Genomic DNA, 18,545 nt, shown 5'->3' with positions numbered 1-18,545 from the left:
GTTTATTTGACTCCACACTCAAGAGTGTATATGTTTTAAAATGTGAGTGTTAAATTAACACTGAAGCAGTGTTAAAGTTAATGAGCTAATTAAGAGATTCATTGAGTGATGATTGACCATTATTTAGGACACCTGATGTTAACAAGCAGAATAAGTGAAGGAGAAAATCTAAGTGTTTAAGGTCAGTATTTTCTTTAGTTGGGCTCTTGACCCCTTAAACTACTAACTTTAGATTTTGTTTGGCTGTTTTCATTGAGTTATAACTGAATAGTTGAGTAATATGGAAAAGGTGATAAGCTGGTGTTATGTTTTGACCTGTCTTGAATCACTGAACTCATTCAGAGCCTTATTTCTGACTTAAATTGATATTGTTGATTACAGCATTGATTACTGTGATTCAACAGCATAGGGATCCAGAATTTTCAATACATTCCAAAGGATATTTAAAAAGTTGTTATGATAAAAAAATAAATAAAAAAAACCCGTCCTTTTAGGCACACACAGACATCAAGAATCAGTGTATGAATCTCAACAATGGTGACAAATAGGATTGTCAGTTAGGAAAAAGAAAGTACTAAGACAATTTGGATCATCATTTATTCATACCGCAATGCATGATGGGAACCATTAATGAGTTTTGCAGTATCTCTATGTGTCACAGTTCAGACCTGGTTTGCTGTGCATCGTTGGGAAAGTAGACAATACAAAATGTAGTGCATAATATACAAACCCAAAGGGATGCTTTAATGATGTAAATTAAATAATATTGGAGGAAAGATTGTGTTAAACCAAATATTTTGCTTTTAAGACTTTATTGCTTGAATAATGTTCCTGTGTTGTTTTAACAAACTAAATAAGGTTAATGATTTACCAGAAAGTGTGTCACGTATGCTGATGTAACCACATAAACCCTCTATTCTCATGGATTTTTACAGTTTGTTTAGGATCACGCAAGGTCCCTCCCTTACATTTCGGCTATAAATTGCGAGTGCATCAGTTCAGAAGCTGAGAGATAAAATGGCTGTAATCGAGTCACTTCTGCAGTTTCTCAGCACAGGCACATTACTGGGCGCTTTGCTGTTTCTTCTGGTTTTGTATTTGCTTTCCTCTGGATCTAGATCTCAGAAAGAGGGAAAAGAGCCACCGGGACCCAAACCTCTGCCATTGCTGGGGAACCTGCTGACCTTTGACCTCAAGAGACCCTTTGACACCCTTTGTGAGGTGAGAGCTTGACATAGACACATTTAAACAATAATAGTAACATTTAACATTATGTCTTTCTTTGTGTCCTCCAGCTGTCCAGAACCTACGGGAATGTTTTCCAAGTGTTTTTGGGTCCTAAAAAAGTTGTGGTACTAGCTGGACACAAAACTGTTAAAAAAGCTCTTGTGAACTTCGCAGATGAGTTTGGGGAGCGAGATATTACACCATCTTTCAGGATAGTTAACGGAGATCATGGTAAGAATAACTGAAAGCTGTGTATGCATTTAAATCAGTTCTTAATTTACCATCCAAGGGCCAGATTTACTTACAGCTTGCGGCAGCGCAAACCCTTTTTTGGCATTAAAAAACTACTCTCAGGAATAACTAAAGACACACAGTGAAAAATTAGCGCTGAAAATGCGTGGGCACAGTTATTTTTGCAGCTGAACATATCCATTTGTAGGAGTTGAGTTTCCCTTTCAGAAGCAAAATTTATGAGAGGAGAGTATTAAAATGAATCATGCAAGAAGATTTAATAAGGTTTACGCTCAACAATTTACTTGTATTTGCTCCATTATTTACCACCCCAAAAAAGCATGTGTTAAACCATTTGCGCTGTTCTTGGTAGATTGTGTTGGTCATTATGGAAATGATCCGGCTGTGTCTGTATTCTTCAATGTGTGCGTCATCAGTAGATCACATGCAGAACTTTCCACTCCCATCTGTCTTTTTTAGGATTGCGCTCTCATGCTAATTTGCCCAGATTAGTAAATATGGCCCCAAGTGTGTTGAGTGCTATGCTGTTTGTTATGTAGCATGAATGAAAGCTGTGCTGGCATTTCATTGTGTTGGTTAGATTTTAGAGGCCAAGCAACAAAGGTGATCGTTGTCGTTCTTATTATTATTATTCTGCTCTGGAAGTCTATGGCACCACATAGAACTGCTTGTGGGAAAATTATGAAATTTGGCACACAAATAGAGGACAGTCTGAACTGTCACCATAGCAAGTTTGGTGTCTCAAACTCAATCCCTCTAGCGCCACCAACTGTCCAAATTTGCACTCATGTTTATGTTAATAACATTTGAAACATAAGGGCTAGAAACAAAATATATTTTTTCTTCTGATTCCGTGGCTCAAGACGATTTGATGAATGAGCTGTAATGAGCTCGACTGGAATCGCTCTCTTTTAATACAGATTTCACAAGATGAGAATATTTGTTTTTTATTTAAATTACTTAATTTAAAAGAAGAGAATTCAAGCTTCATGCCTGTGTGTCTGTATGCCTGTTTGACTGAGTATTCGCTGAGTTATTGTTCATTTTCGGACGCGTTTCAGAATACACAGCAAAAACTCCAGTGTTAAATGAACTCTCCTGGGAGTTTATATGGCTCCAGACTCAAGAGTGTTAAAGTGTTAAAATATAACATATTTTATCATATAATACATATAAAATATATAACATATAAAATATAAAGTGTTAATATATATTAACACTCAAGAGTGTTAAAGTTAATGAGATAATTAAGTGATTGATTGAGTGATGATTGACCATTATTGAAGACACCTGATGTTAACAAGCAGAATCACTGAAGGAGAAAATCTCATTTTTTAAGACACCGTTATGGTGATCAGTGTTTGCTTTAGTTGGGCTCTTGACCCTTAAATCATTAACTTTAGATTTTGTTTGGCTGTTGTATCTGAGTTATAATTGCCAGATGAACAAAGAGAAAAGTTGATCAGGTGGTGTTGGTTATGTCTTGACATATTCATAATTTGACCTGAAGCACAAATCTCATTTAGAGAGTTATGTCTGTCTTGTTGATTACTGCAGCCCTGTGATTCTACACTGTAAAAACTAAAGGAGCCTCAAATATCCTGTCGGATACTCAAGGAACTTCAAAATGTAATTTAAGTGCCTCAAAGCTCTTTCTCCTATAGTAGGGTTACTGGAGGAGCATTGACCATTTTTGAGGTTCTTGCTGGAACTTATGGGATCCTTTAAGCACTTTGTATTTAGTTCAGAGGTTCTGGAGTCACCTTTTCATTACCATGAGACCTCGAAGTGCTTTGGGGGAAAATAGAGGAACTTGAATGCGATAAAAGGGTTATTGGAAGATCTTTTAACATTTAAGTGGTTCCTGGAAGATCTCTTATGTTAAAGCCAGCATCTGGAGGAACCCAATGGTTCAGTGAGGCCAGAATAAGATTATTATTATCCTATTATTATTATTATAGGCTACTTAAGTTTGATTCAGTATACATGCCCAGGTGAAAAAGACGTACTATTAAATGTATTAAAAATGCACTTGAGTGTGTTTTTAGTAGGCCTACAATACAAATATACTTTAATGCATTTTTAATACATTTAACAGTAGCCTACCTCTTTTTCACCTGGGTAGCTTACATTTATTTAGTATAGGCCTATTTTATTGATTCATTTAAACCTTAAACAACAACACTAATAATAATATTAATAATATGAAGAAGAAGAACCAGGAGTCGGAAGAAAAGTTTTATTCTGTCACGAAACTGCTGCTATTCCTCAGCTGTCGTAGCTTCAGTGATGCTCGCGCTGCTCGCGCGCAATCAAAGCTCAGCTGATCGACGTCATCGGGAAAGTAACGGCTCCTCTCATCAAAGCTTCCGACGTTTGTTCGGCTCTCCGTTACAAGGTTTGTAAACTCGCCAAATAAATATAAATACAGAGTCTACTCACATATATTCAAACACACACATATATATATATAAACTAAATGTATTATACATTACTACGTTTGGTTTTTACAGTGTTTACCACTCGTTTATTGCACAGTATCTGGTATGAAGGTTTTAGCCGGCCCGCGATGCTAACTATACGTTGATCTAATGAGCAAATGGAAATGATTGACTTATTGTCTTAGATTGATTTAGTCATTGTCATAATGAGCTAATTAAGTGATTAATTGAGTGATGATTTACCATTATTGAAGACACCTGATGTTAACAAGCAGAATCACTGAAGGAGAAAATCTATTTTTTTAAGATACCGTTATGGTGATCAGTGTTTGCTTTAGTTGGGCTCTTGACCCTTAAACAGTTAACATTAGATTTTATTTGGCTGTTGTGTCTGAGTTATAACTGCCAGATGAACAAAGAGAAAAGTTGATCTGGTTGTGTCGGTTATGTTTTGACATAATCATAGTTTGACCTGAGTCACTAAACTCAATTAGAGTCTAATCTCTGACTTAAATGTATATTGTTGATTACAGCATCACTGTGATTCTACAGCATAAGATCCAGAATTTTCTAAATAATCTAAATGTCTTTTTAAAGTTGTTCTGATAAAACAAAATCTTTCTTTTAGGCACACACATACATCAAGAATCAGTGTATGAATCTCAACAATGGTGACAAACAGAATATTCAATTAGGGAAAGGAAATTACTAAGACAATTCAGTTCATAATTTATTCATACCGCAATGCATGATGGGAGCCATGAATGAGTTTTGATTGGTGGCACCCAGAATGCACTGCAACATGCTTTATTATTGTCACCATTGTTGAGATTCACAGGCTGATTATTGATGTCTGTGTTTCTAAATAAAGTACATTTCTTTCGGTAATTGTCTTTTGATCAGAACAACTTTCAAGAAATATTTTGGAGTATGTTGAAAATGCTGATAATCATTTGCTGTAGAATCACAGGGCTGCAGTAATCAACAAGACAGACATAACTCTCTAAATGAGATTTGTGCTTCAGGTCAATTTATGATTATGTCAAAACATAACCAACACCACCTGATCAACTTTTCTCTTTGTTCATCTGGCAATTATAACTCAGATACAACAGCCAAACAAAATCTAAAGTTAATGGTTTAAGGGTCAATAGCCCAACTAAAGCTAACACTGATCACCATAACGGTGTCTTAAAAAATGAGATTTTCTCCTTCAGTGATTCTGCTTGTTAACATCAGGTGTCTTCAATAATGGTCAATCATCACTCAATCAATCACTTAATTAGCTCATTAACTTTAACACTCTTGAGTGTTAATTTAACACTCATATTTTAACACTTTAACACTCTTGAGTCTGGAGTAGGGCTGGGCGATATATATCGTGAGATTGTTATGCGCATCTCGTCAGTAAAGCCGGTTCCTTGATAAGTAGTAAATCACCATCACCTGCTTTCAGATGGAGCGCATTTACTACAAAGAGCCGTAGTTAACTGACAAGCTGAGCCATATCGCATCAATATCGCGGACGTATCGCCAGCGATAATTAATGCGATATGGCTCAGCTTGTCAGTTAACTACGGCTCTTTGTACACAGCAAAAACTCCAGTGTTAAATTAACACTCCTGGGAGTGTATGAGTCCACACTCAAGAGTGTTTAAGTTAATGATATAATTAATTGATTAATTTAGTGATGATTGAACATTATTGAAGACAACCGATGTTAACAAGCAGAATCACTGAAGGAGAAAATCTCAAATTGTAAGTTACCGTTATGACGATCAATGGTTGCTTTAGTTGGACTCTTGACCCATATATTATTAACTTTAGATTTTGTTTGTCTGTTGTTTCTGAATTATAATTACCAGTTGAACAAAGAAAAAAGTGATCTGACGGTGTTGGTTATATTATGACAATCATCATTTGAACTTGATCACTGAACTCATTAAAATACTTCTTTCTGACTTCAATTTATGTTGTTGGTTAATGAATCTGCATAAATGGCCAGAATTTTTTATATAATATAAAGGAATTCTTAAAAGTTGTTTAAAAAAAAATCGTTCTTTTAGGCACACACAGATGTCAAGATTCAGTCTATGCATCTCAACAATGGTGAGGAGCAGAATATTCAATTAGGAAAAGTAAATTACATAGACAATTCAGATCATAATTTATTCATACCGCAATGCATGATGGGAGCCATTAATGAGTTGTGATTGGTGGCAGCCACTGCAACATTCTTTATTATTGTCACCATTGTTGAGATTCACAGGCTGATTATTGATGTCTGTGTTTTAAATGAATTTATTTGAATGTCTTTTGATCAGAACAATGTTTATTAAATATTTTGAATAAGTAAAATACTGATAATCATAGGCTGAAGAAGCACTAAACTGCTGCTAACAAGTTAAACCAAACTATCTCAATAAGTTTCCTTTTTCAGATCACAGCATGATTATGTCAAAACATAACGAACACTAACATAACATTTTACTTTGTTCATTTAACTGTTATAAATCAATAACAGCAGACAAACAACAGTAAATATAAAAGTAAACATATAATGGTCTAGAGCCCAACTAAAGCAAACACCCATCACCTTAATGGTAACTTACAATTTGTGATTTTCTCCTTCAGTGATTCTGCTTGTTAACATCAGGTGTCTTCAATAATGCTCAATCATCACTAAATTAATCACTTAATTATCTCCTCAGCCCTAAATGCCGCTCCATCTGAAAGCAGGTGATGGTGATTTACTACTAATCAAGGAACCGGCTTTACTGACGAGATGCGCATAACAATCTCACGATATATATCGCACAGCCCTATGGCATAGTAACCATTATACTTTTTGAATTGTTTTAATACCTTTTAATGGTCTTCTGCAATGTTTGAGGAATATTTATTTTTTCATGATTTAATGTTGCCCTAATTTCAGTTACATTTACATTTTAGGCTATGTAGTTTGAATTTTTTTTTTTTATTATTTTTTTTTATTGTAGTAACCACTCAGCTGTATGTGGAAATGCATATTTAAAAATAAAACCATAGTCCACAACTTCTGTAGTTTTAACTTATTTTAATATATAAATTCAGTGAAATCATCAAACGTTTGTATGACTTGCCAATGACTTGTGACCCAAGCTACGACTTGACTTGACTTGACTTGCTTGACATAAAGCAGTGACTTGACTTGACTTGACTTGCTTTTCACAAAATTGACTTGGACTTGCTTGAGACTTGAAGGTTAAAGACTTGAGACTTGCTTGTGACTTGCATATGTGTGACTTACTCCCACCTCTGCATTTAACACTGGAGTTTTTGCTGTGTAGACTTCACTGGCAGAGAGAAGGCAGAACTCGCTTCGTGTTTATTTTTCTTTATTTGGCAAAAAGCACAACACTTTGTTTTTATTGTGAGTATACACAAAAATAATACACATTTAACAGAATCGATTGATGTATGAAACTCCTATGGAAAATCAAAGTCAGTATTTATGAGTTTCTTTTACACTGATCAAAAAAAGCGAGCTGGTATCGCCGGCGATACCGCCGACCTCAGGGGGTTAACAAGCAGAATCACTGAAGGAGAAAACCGTAACTGGTTTGTTACCATTATGGTGATCAGTGTTTGCTTTAGTTGGGCTCTTGACCCTTAAATCATTAACTTTAGATTGTGTTTGGCTGTTGTATCTGAATTATAACTGCCAGATGAACAAAGAGAAAAGTTGATCAGGTGGTGTTGGTTATGTTTTGACATAATCATCATTTGACCTGAATCACTGAACTCATTTAGAGTCTAATCTCTGACTTAAAAGTATATTGTTGATTACAGCATCACTGTGATTCTACAGCATAAGATCTGGAATTCTCTGAAAAATCAAAAGGATTTAAAAAAAAAGTTGTTCTGATAAAACAAAATCTACCTTTTTGGCACACACAGACATCAAGAATGAGTGTATGAATCTCAACAATGGTGACAAACAGAATATTCAATTAGGGAAAGGAAATTACTAAGACAATTCAGATCATAATTTATTCATACCGCAATGGGATTGGTGGCACCCAGAATGCACTGCAACATGCTTTATAATTGTCACCATTGTTGAGATTCACAGGCTGATTATTGAGGTCAGTGTGTCCAAATGAAGTAATTGTTAAAGTCTTTTTATCAGAACAAATTTTAAGAAATATTTTGGATTATATTGATAATGCTGAAAATAGTATACTGTAGAGCAGGGAACGGCAACTGGCGGCCCGCGGGCCAAAACTGGCCCGCCAGCAATATTTTCTGGCCCGCCGGATTATTTTGGTAGTCCTAAATGCTGCACAAAACTCTTCCACTACTTGAGAAAAGCCGTAGTCGCGCGGCGATTTCACCGCCGCATACTGTGTGAAACGCCCATAGGGAATCATGCGGCGCGGGATTACATTTTAAAGTATAACTGGCGTTCACACCGGACGCGAATAGCGCGTCAAATTCGCGCCTGCCGCGTCTAGTTATACGCTTGACCACTTTGTGTCCGTTCGCGGGTCAAAAGACGGTAGCGGTCAGAACTCTGGTGTACTTTGGACGGAGCGGGCGGTCTGACTGACAATAGCCCACTCGCACTCCCGACATCTTTTGACAGCGTATCCGCACTTAATTCTGACCACCTGTACACCTGCTCTGAGGAGCTGTTTGGTACTGAAACCATTGTCAGTCAACAACATTATTTTTTTGCAAGGATGTTTGAAATAGTTCGGCAGAAAATAGCCTACTTCATTTCGTCAGTAGGGCAATATGATTTTCGTTTATGTTGCTTAGAAATTTGAGTGATAGGCTTTGTCCTATTTAATTTGTTATTTATATTTCTTTCTTTTTTTCTGTGGCATTTTTTTTCTCTGCTGACAGTACAATGTTAAAATAGCCTACTATTTATATTGACACGAACACAATTTTTGTATAGCATTTATAATTATTATAGGCTACTTAATCTCCTTCTTTCCGTTAGAGACATTTGAATGTGAGATTATGGAAACGAGATCTAAATTTTGTAGACCCGTCAGGTCGGGAAATAAAGCGGGGGTAACACCGAGTATATTTTAAGCGGTTGCTGAATAGAACCTTGTGGGAGCGGGACGGAAAAAAAAACAGTCCCGCGCAGACCTCCTTAAACCTTAGGTGTGTATGTGTGTGTCCCGAATAAATAATAATAAAAAAAAAAGGAATAAAGTTCAAAAGTCGGACTGTACGGAATGAGGCATGATTGCTATTCACACCTTTATTAAAATGGCTGTAATCTGTTACCACAATAGTACTTGATCTGTTTAAAATGATTTCCTTGATATATGCATAAATTAAAAATTAAAATTAAAATTTGTCTAATACATTTTTTCTATTTTTGATCTGAGCACAATCAGAAAATCAGAAAACCCGTCCTTATTCGTTTTTTTTTTCTTTTTCATTTCAGTTCAGGAAATAAATAATGGAAAAACAAGTCGTTTTTCATCTTTTTATTTTTGGTTTTAATAAAAAAAAAAAAAAAAAAAAAAAGATTGAATGAATGATCCACGGACGGTGACGGACACATCATATTCCACAATTATAGGCCTATATAAGAGTATTTAATTTGTATCCATAGGCCTACTCCGTGTAGCTGGCCCGCCATCTACTGGCTAAAAAAAATATTGGCCCGCGGCCAAAGTTACTTGCCGACCCCTGCTGTAGAGGCACAGGGCTGCTGTAGTCAACAAGGTAGACAATACACATAATTCTCTAAATGAGATTTGATATTCAGGTCAAATTATGATTATGTCAAAACATAACCAACACCACCTGATCAACTTTTCACTTTGTTCATCTGAGAGTTATAACTCAAATACAACAACCAAACAAAATCTAAAATTAATGCTTTAAGGGTCAAGAGCCCAACTAAAGCAAACACTGATCACCATAACGGTGTCTTAAAAAATAGGTTTTCTCCTTCAGTGATTCTGCTTGTTAACATCAGGTGTCTTCAATAATGGTCAATCATCAATCAATCACTTAATTAGCTCATTAACTTTAACACTCTTGAGTGTTAATTTAACACTCATATTTTAACACTGAGTCTGGAACCATATAAACTCCCAGGAAAGTTAATTTAACACTGGACTTTTTGCTGTGTACTTTTTCAAACTCTTCTTAGACCGTTTGTCTGATTTCATCCACATTCTAGTTCTAGATCATCTTCAGATTGTGCCAACAAAAAGCTATGGATTTCGTGTCGATAGACAAAACCGTTTTTGTATAATGCAACAACAAATTTGATGGCATGATGCCAAAATGACTCAAAACGCCAAAACGGCTGTCTCTCTGCAATGCTTTGGCACTTTGACAACAAACTTTGCATGTGTTATTGCCACCTTATACTGCCCACACCACAATAATTTAGTCACAGCGCCACCTATTGGTCAAAAGTGATAAACCATTAAATCAAATTGTCTATTTTCTATGCAAAGCTCTATGAATTGCTATAGTGAGATTATCATAATTCCTTTCTATGTACAGCTTTTTAATAACTGTTTGAATTTTCCTTGCTTTTATTTTGATATTTTTATTATTTTTATTCATTTCTATGTAAAAAACGTTGAATTGCCATAGTGTATGAAATAGGGCTGGGCAATATATCGCATGACATTGTTAGGCGCATCTCGTCAGTAAAGCCGGTTCCTTGATTAGTAGTAAATCGCCTTCACCTGCTTTCAGATGGAGCGGCATTTACTACACAGCAAAAACTCCAGTGTTAAATTAACACTCAAGAGTGTTAACGTTAATGAGATAATTAAGTGATTAATTTAGTGATGATTGAGCATTATTGAAGACACCTGATGTTAACAAGCAGAATCACTGAAGGAGAAAATCATTTTCACCGTTATGGCGATCAGTGTTTGCTTTAGTTGGACCCAGAGCCATAGAGAGAGAGAGTTGCGACACTCTTTGATGTCGCCGCTATGGCTGTCACGTGGTTCATGTAAGCCCCAATAGTTCCAAAACGTACGCTGGCTGTTATGTTCTTCTATGGGACAGACAGCAGCGATTGCATTATTGAACGGTAAATATAAAATAAAACACACACCCAAGTACTTTTTCAGCTGTTATTGCATTATTGCATTTTGTTAATGTCAGTTTTGCATTTGGAGATAAGTTTTAAGCTATATTTTTGGAGGGAAAAGCTTAGTGTTCATGTTCGCATGGGTAGTAGCACTGGCTTTAGCGGCTCTAACTTAACTTTTCCATATCATTCATCTGATGATGGACGTCTCATGATATTTATTTTAGCACAACTGGGCTGTATTAGGCTATTGATTCCCGTGATTTTGCTTATAAATTTTGATTCAGCCATTAGCCTACCTTCGTGATCACGCAAAGAGGTCTGCCGTGGCGGTCCGTTCAGAATTCGCTTAGAAGCTAGCTCACTTCTTCTGATGAAAGTGGCCACCCCCAGGACCACAACGTGAAACATGATCATGTTAAGACTAAGAATATTATTTTAAGATTAAGGCCATACACATTATCAAAACTATAACAGATTAAAAACGAATTTAAGCATGGCTGATACAAATGAAGGTTTTCAAATAAAATATTTTTTATTAAACAATGACAGACAACAAAAATGTGTGCTTGTGTGTGTGAACAAGAAAAACAAAAACCAGGGGCAGGTGATCCATGAAACAGACAGGACTGGTGATGGCCATAACAATCCTAAAGGTCCAGCATTGTTCTCACAAGCCGCTTCACTCAAGACAATAATAACATAATGAAAAGTTAGTATATCCCAAAAAATTTAATTAAATAAAAGTTGCTATAAAGGTGGTAGCGATTCATTACCGAACTCTTAGCTGACGTTAGCTAGCAGGCAGTGCTTGAAAATTGGTTGAAACAACCAACATAAAATATAAATAATTACGCTGTGCATGTACAAATGAAGACCAGTATAAGCATCGCAAAGGGCCTCTGATACAATATAGACAGTTGACAATTCAAAAGAGGTCGATATTTCGGCAACTTAACTCTGGAACAACTCGACGCGCAGCAATGTAAGTGAATGGTGTCCAACGCCCAAATGACAGAGTTTGGAACTATTCCGATCTTCATATCCCGGAAGTAGGCGGTTAAAAGCGCCGCCATTATTTACAACGGAGGTCTATGGGAGTGTCGCAACTCTCTCTCTCTATGGCTCTGGTTGGACCCTTTTCAAATACATTCACTTTAAATTTTGTTTGTCTGCTGTTATTGATTTATAACAGTCAAATGAACAAAGAAAAGTGTGATCTGATGGTGTTGGTTATGTTTTGACATAATCATGCTGTGATCTGAAAAATGAAACTTATTGAGATAGTTTAGTTTAACTTGTTAACTTTGTGATTCCACAGCATGTGATTATCAGTATTTTTCTTATAATCCAAAATATTTAATAAACATTGTTCTGATCAAAACACTTTCAAATGAATTTATTTAGAAACACAGACATCAATAATCAGACTGTGAATCTCAACAATGGTGACAATAATAAAGCATGTTGCAGTGGCTGCCACCAATCACAACTCATTAATGGCTCCCATCATGCATTGCGGTATGAATAAATTATGATCTGAATTGTCTATGTAATTTACTTTTCCTAATTGAATATTCTGCTCGTCACCAGTGTTGAGATGCATTGACTGAATCTTGACGTCTGTGTGTGCCTACAAGAAAGATTTTATTTTAAAACAACTTTTATGAAATCCTTTATATTATATCTAAAACTCTGGATATTTATGCAGAATAACTGTTATGCTGTAAACAACAACATAAATCAAAAACATAAAGTACATATAATGATTGTCATAACATAACCGACACCATCAGATCACTTTATTCTTTGTTCATCTGGCAGTTATAACTCAGATACAGCAGCCAAACAAAATCTAAAGTTAATAACATAAGGGTCAAGAGCCCAACTAAAGCAAACATTGATCGCCATAACGGTGGCTTACAATTTGAGATTTTCTCCTTCAGTGATTCTGCTTGTTAACATCAGGTGTCTTCAATAATACTCAATCATCACTCAATTAATCACTTAATTATCTCATTAACTTCAACACTCTTGAGTGTGGACTCATATACACTCCCAGGAGTGTTAATTTAACACTGGAGTTTTTGCTGTGTACAAAGAGCCGTAGTTAACTGACAAGCTGAGCCATATCGCATTAATTATCACTGGCGATACGTCCGCGATATTGATGCGATATGGCTCAGCTTGTCAGTTAACTACGGCTCTTTGTAGTAAATGCCGCTCCATCTGAAAGCAGGTGATGGCGATTTACTACTAATCAAGGAACCGGCTTTACTGACGAGATGCGCATAACAATGTGATGCGATATATTGCCCAGCCCTAGTATGAAATGTGCTACATAAATAAACTTGCCTTGCCTTCCCAGCTAGCAGGGAACATTCTCAGAACGTTGGCTAACATTCCCTACACAGCAAAATCCCCAGTGTTAAATTAACACTCCTCAGTGTACATATGTGTCCACACTACAGGGTGTTAAAATGAACACTGAAGCAGTTTTGTAGTTAATGAGATAATTAAGTGATTAATTAAGTGATGATTGGCCATTAGTGGTGACACCTGATGTTAATAAGCAGAATCACTGAAGGAAAGAGAAACAACAAGAACAGAAAAAAGAGAAACACAAGAACTACTGACTTTGAACCATTATTGCACTTATTATTTTACCAGTTTTACTTTATTTCTGTCATACATCTACACAAGGCCTTATTTCATTTCGTGTCACCGTTATGGTGATCAGTGTTTGCTTTAGTTGGCCTCTTGACCCTTTCCTTTTTAATATTAGTTTTTCTCTGGTTGTTTCAACTCTGTGTTTATAAAGCACATTTGTTGTGGCAAGAGAAACTATGACTTGGGCTGTGTTACCCAAAAGCATTGCAAGCCTAATTTGATCGTACAACCCATTTGTTGCAATTGGTCTGCGATCAAGTTAGGCTTAAGATGCTTTTGGGAAACGCAGCCCTGGTTATGTTTTGATGATGAAATTACTAGTGATCTGATTCACTGATCTCACCCAGCATTCTAAACTGATTATCCAAATGCTTTCTTAATTTTTCACTACAGTAGCTACTTCCAGCAATGTTTTAATGATCTAAAGGTTTTAAAATCACGCACAGACTAGCTGGGTTGCCTTACTGCCATTGGAGTTTAGTGCAGCCAAATGCATGAATTGGTTCTTTCTGTGTTGATCAGGAATCCTCTTTTCCAATGGAGAGAACTGGAGAGAGATGCAACGCTTCGCTCTCAGCAACCTGCGGGACTTCGGCATGGGCAAGAGAGGAAGTGAAGAAAAAATCATACAGGAAATTCAGTATCTGAAAGGAGAGTTTGATAAGTTTGAAGGTACAAGCTGAAACACATTTATGGATATCTGTAATCATGCTCTTAGTTTAAAGGATCCGTTGAGAGACATTTGTTTTCTCTTCACAGGGAAACCCTTCGACACAACACAGCCTGTGAACTACGCTGTGTCAAACATCATCTCATCTATTGTGTACGGCAGCAGATTTGAATACACAGACCCACAATTCACAGAAATGTTCTACAGGGCAAATGAAAATATTCGAGTTAGTGGATCGGCTTCTATGATGGTATGGAAGTATGTTTTACTGTATGTTTTTGGTGACTTCATTTAAAAAAAAATCATTAATACATGCTTTTTTTTTCTTTTTCTCTGTGTGTACTTGTAGCTTTATAATATATTTCCGTGGTTGGGTCCATTCCTCAAAAGCAAAAGGATTATTGTACAAAATGTGTTGAAAAATAGAGCAGAAATGATGAGGTTGATCACTGGACTGCTGGAGACTCTGAATCCACACGACCGCAGAGGGTTTGTCGACTCCTTTCTCATCCGCAAACAGAGCAATGAGGTACAGAAATCACCTTGTTCCATAGAAATACAGGAGAAAGTAAAAAGTAATCATCAGCTAGTTTATAAAACTAATTTTAAAATAAACTATACAACTAATAATATGTATACAACTAATTACAAAACTAAACTATTTTTTTTAAATGATTGAATTAGTTATTAAATTAAAATGAAATATGAATATATTTGGGAACACTACAATAAGATTTTTTTTTAAAAAATTTTTTTTTTATTAGTTAACTACATTATTTATCATAAACTAACAATGAAAAATACTTCTAAAGCGTTAAATTAATCATTTTCCATATTCACTTTGTTCAAAGTAAAAGATATCTGCTAATATTATTTAATAGACCCAAGTTAACATGAACTAAACATGAACTAACATTTAAAAAGATGAATAATTAGTGTAACAAAGGTATTTCTCATTGTTAGTTAATGTTAATGCTAACTAATGAGACCTTATTGTAAGGTGTTACAGACTGGCAGTTCTATTTGTAAAATCTGTTGACTTTTTAAATTCTTGTTGTATCATATGCCAAGGGCAAAAGTTCAGAAATGGTCACACAGTAAATTCCACAGTGTTAAATCAACACTGCTCAGAGCAAATATGGTCCCACTCTACAGAGTGTTAAAGTAACACTAAAGCGGTGTTAAAGTTAATGAGATAATTAAGTGATTAATTTAGTGATGATTGAGCATTATTGAAGACACCTGATGTTAACAAGCAGAATCACTGAAGGAGAAAATCATAAATTGTAAGTTACCATTATGGTGATGGGTGTTTGCTTTAGTTGGGCTCTTGACCCTTATATGTTTACTTTAAATTTTACTGTTGTTTGTCTGCTGTTATTGATGTATAACAGTCAAATGAACAAAGAAAAAGTGTGATCTGATAGTGTTGGTTATGTTTTGACATAATCATGCTGTGATCTGAAAAATGAAACTTATTGAGATAGTTTGGTTTATCTTGTTACCAGCAGCTTTGTGATTTTACCAGCATATGATTATCAATACTTTACTTATAATCCAAAATATTTCATAAACATTGTTCTGATCAAAACACTTTCAAATTAATTTATTTAGAAACACAGACATCAATAATCAGCCTGTGAATCTCAACAATGGTGACAATAATAAAGCATGTTGCAGTGGCTGCCACCAATCACAACTCATTAATGGCTCCCATCATGCATTGCGGTATGAATAAATTATGATCTGAATTGTCTATTTAATTTACTTTCCCTAATTGAATATTCTGCTCGTCACCATTGTTGAGATGCATAGACTGAATCTTGACGTCTGTGTGTGCCTAAAGGAAAGATTTTTTTGTTTTAAACAACTTTTAAGAAATCCTTTATATTATATAAAAAATTCTGGATATTTATGCAGATTCACAGTTATTTTGTAACCAACAACATAAATCGAAGTCAGAAATAAGGATCATAATGAGTTCAGTGATCAAGTTCAAATGATGAATTTCATAATATAACCAACACCATCAGATCACTTTTTTTTTCTTTGTTCATCTGGCAGTTATAACTCAGATACAACAGCCAAACTAACTCTAAAGTAAACATATAAGGGTCAAGAGCCCAACTAAAGCAAACACCCATCACCATAACGGTGGCTTACAATTTGTGCTTTTCTCCTTCAGTGATTCTGCTTGTTAACTGCAGGTGTCTTCAATAATGTTCAATCATCACTAAATTAATCACTTAATTATCTCATTAACTTTAACACCGCTTTAGTGTTACTTTAACACTCTGTAGAGTGGGACCATATTTGCTCTGAGCAGTGTTGATTTAACACTGTGGAATTTACTGTGCAGGGGGAATTTATCTTAATATCCTTTTGGTTCTTAAACTACACCTAAATTAATTTCAATGTTTCAATTTTCAAATTTATTTAGTTTTGAATGTATTATAATCAGTGAAGAACTTTGAAATATTTTTTCTTTAGTATTTTATAAAAAGTATAAATTTGGGCTTTGTGGATTTGTACACAGTAAATTCCACAGTGTTAAATCAACACTGCTCAGAGCAAATATGGTCCCACTCTACAGAGTGTTAAAGTACAAAAAAAAAAAGTGATCTGATGGTGTTGGTTACATTATGACAATCATCATTTGAACTTGATCACTGAACTCATTAAAATCCTTCTTTCTGACTTCGATTTATGTTGTTGTTGGTTACAGTATTACTGTGAATCTGCATAAATGCCCAGAATTGTTGATATAATATAAAGTATTTCTTAAAAGTTGTTTACAAAAAAAAACATTGTTTTAGGCACACACAGATGTCAAGATTCAGTCTATGCATCTCAACAATGGTGAGGAGCAGAATATTCAATTAGGAAAAGTAAATTACATAGACAATTCAGATCATAATTTATTCATACCGCAATGCATGATGGGAGCCATTAATGATTTGTGATTGGTGGCAGCCACTGCAACATGCTTTATTATTGTCACCATTGTTGAGATTCACAGGCTGATTATTGATGTCTGTGTTTCTAAATAAATTAATTAATTTGAAAGTCTTTTGATCAGAACAATGTTTATTAAATATTTTGGATTACATGAAAAATACTGAAAATCATATGCTGTAGAATCACAGAGCTGCTGTAATTAACAAATCCAAACTATCTCAATAAGTTTAGTTTTTCAGATCACAACATGATTATGTCAAAACATAACCAACACCATCAGATCACATTTTTTTCTTTGTTCATCTGACTGTTATAAATCAATAACAGCAGACAAGCAAAATTTAAAGTAAACATGTAAGGGTCAAGAACCCATCACCATAACGGTGGCTTACAATTTGTGATTTTCTCCTTCAGTGATTCTGCTTGTTAACATCAGGTGTCTTCAATAATGATCAATCATCACTCAATTAATCACTTAATTATCTCATTAACTTTAACACTCTTGAGTGTTAATTTAACACTCATATTTTAACACTTTACACTCTACAAGTGTGGTCTCATATATACTCCCAGGAGTGTTAATTTAACACTGGAGTTTTTGCTGTGTAATAATAATAATACAATAATACTAGCCTACTAATAATTTAATATATAAATTGGAAATGCTAAATCTTCTTGAAATTGATAGCTGATGCTTGTTTTGACAATATATCTGGATAGGCTACATCTCGCAGCTCGACGTTCGGACCGTACAGTGTGAGCACATAAATCCTGAGCTTTGGCTTTACATCGCATGCGATCTACTCGTTCAGTGTGAGTAGGTTCCTTGCTGAAATCGCACAGACATCGCATAATGTATGCCCACCTTTAGAGAATCTTGGGTAGTGTAGGCCTAGTAGGCTGTGTTATGTATAGACTATATTATGTATAGTCAATAGTACATATTGACTTTATGATTAATTTAATCTGTTTTGCACATGCATCGCCACAGAGTTAACCATTTCAGACAGTACCGGACAGCAGCCTGTCTCGTTCACTTCACGTGTGTGGCCGTTACGCAGAGCTGTGGCCGCTCCAATTTACCTTCAATGAAATCTATGTCAAAATGCGTTTACGCAGAGCAGGGTCATAAACGCGTGTGTGTCTGAAGTTCAGCGAGCTCCACGGAGCACTCCTTCAGTCTATCCACGGAGCGCTTAACAGCGCTGAATGAATGATGATCTGTTTTTATGTCATTTTTCCTTTTTTATTCAGA

The 18,545-nt window shown here is 35.4% G+C and overlaps 1 protein-coding gene and 1 long non-coding RNA gene across 2 annotated transcripts in view; one reads left to right on the top strand and one right to left on the bottom strand.

The window, feature by feature from the left end:
- Positions 1-18,545, bottom strand: part of LOC309508103 — a 140,958-nt gene that overhangs the window by 76,607 nt on the left and 45,806 nt on the right. The window lies entirely within an intron of this gene.
- Positions 472-15,377, top strand: LOC309507638 (cytochrome P450 2K1-like). The gene is made up of 5 exons (XM_082181957.1): positions 472-1,221; positions 1,296-1,458; positions 14,185-14,334; positions 14,422-14,582; positions 14,682-15,377. Exons 1-5 carry the CDS (start codon positions 1,018-1,020, stop codon positions 15,009-15,011), a joined length of 1,008 nt encoding a protein of 335 aa, XP_082038083.1. The 5' UTR covers positions 472-1,017; the 3' UTR covers positions 15,012-15,377.

The sequence above is a fragment of the Leuciscus leuciscus genome (assembly GCF_965113295.1).
Source record: "Leuciscus leuciscus genome assembly, chromosome: 1".
Classification (NCBI taxonomy): Eukaryota; Metazoa; Chordata; class Actinopteri; order Cypriniformes; family Leuciscidae; genus Leuciscus; species Leuciscus leuciscus.
Note: the sequence above shows the minus strand (reverse complement) of the source record. Positions and strands in the feature narration are given on the sequence as shown.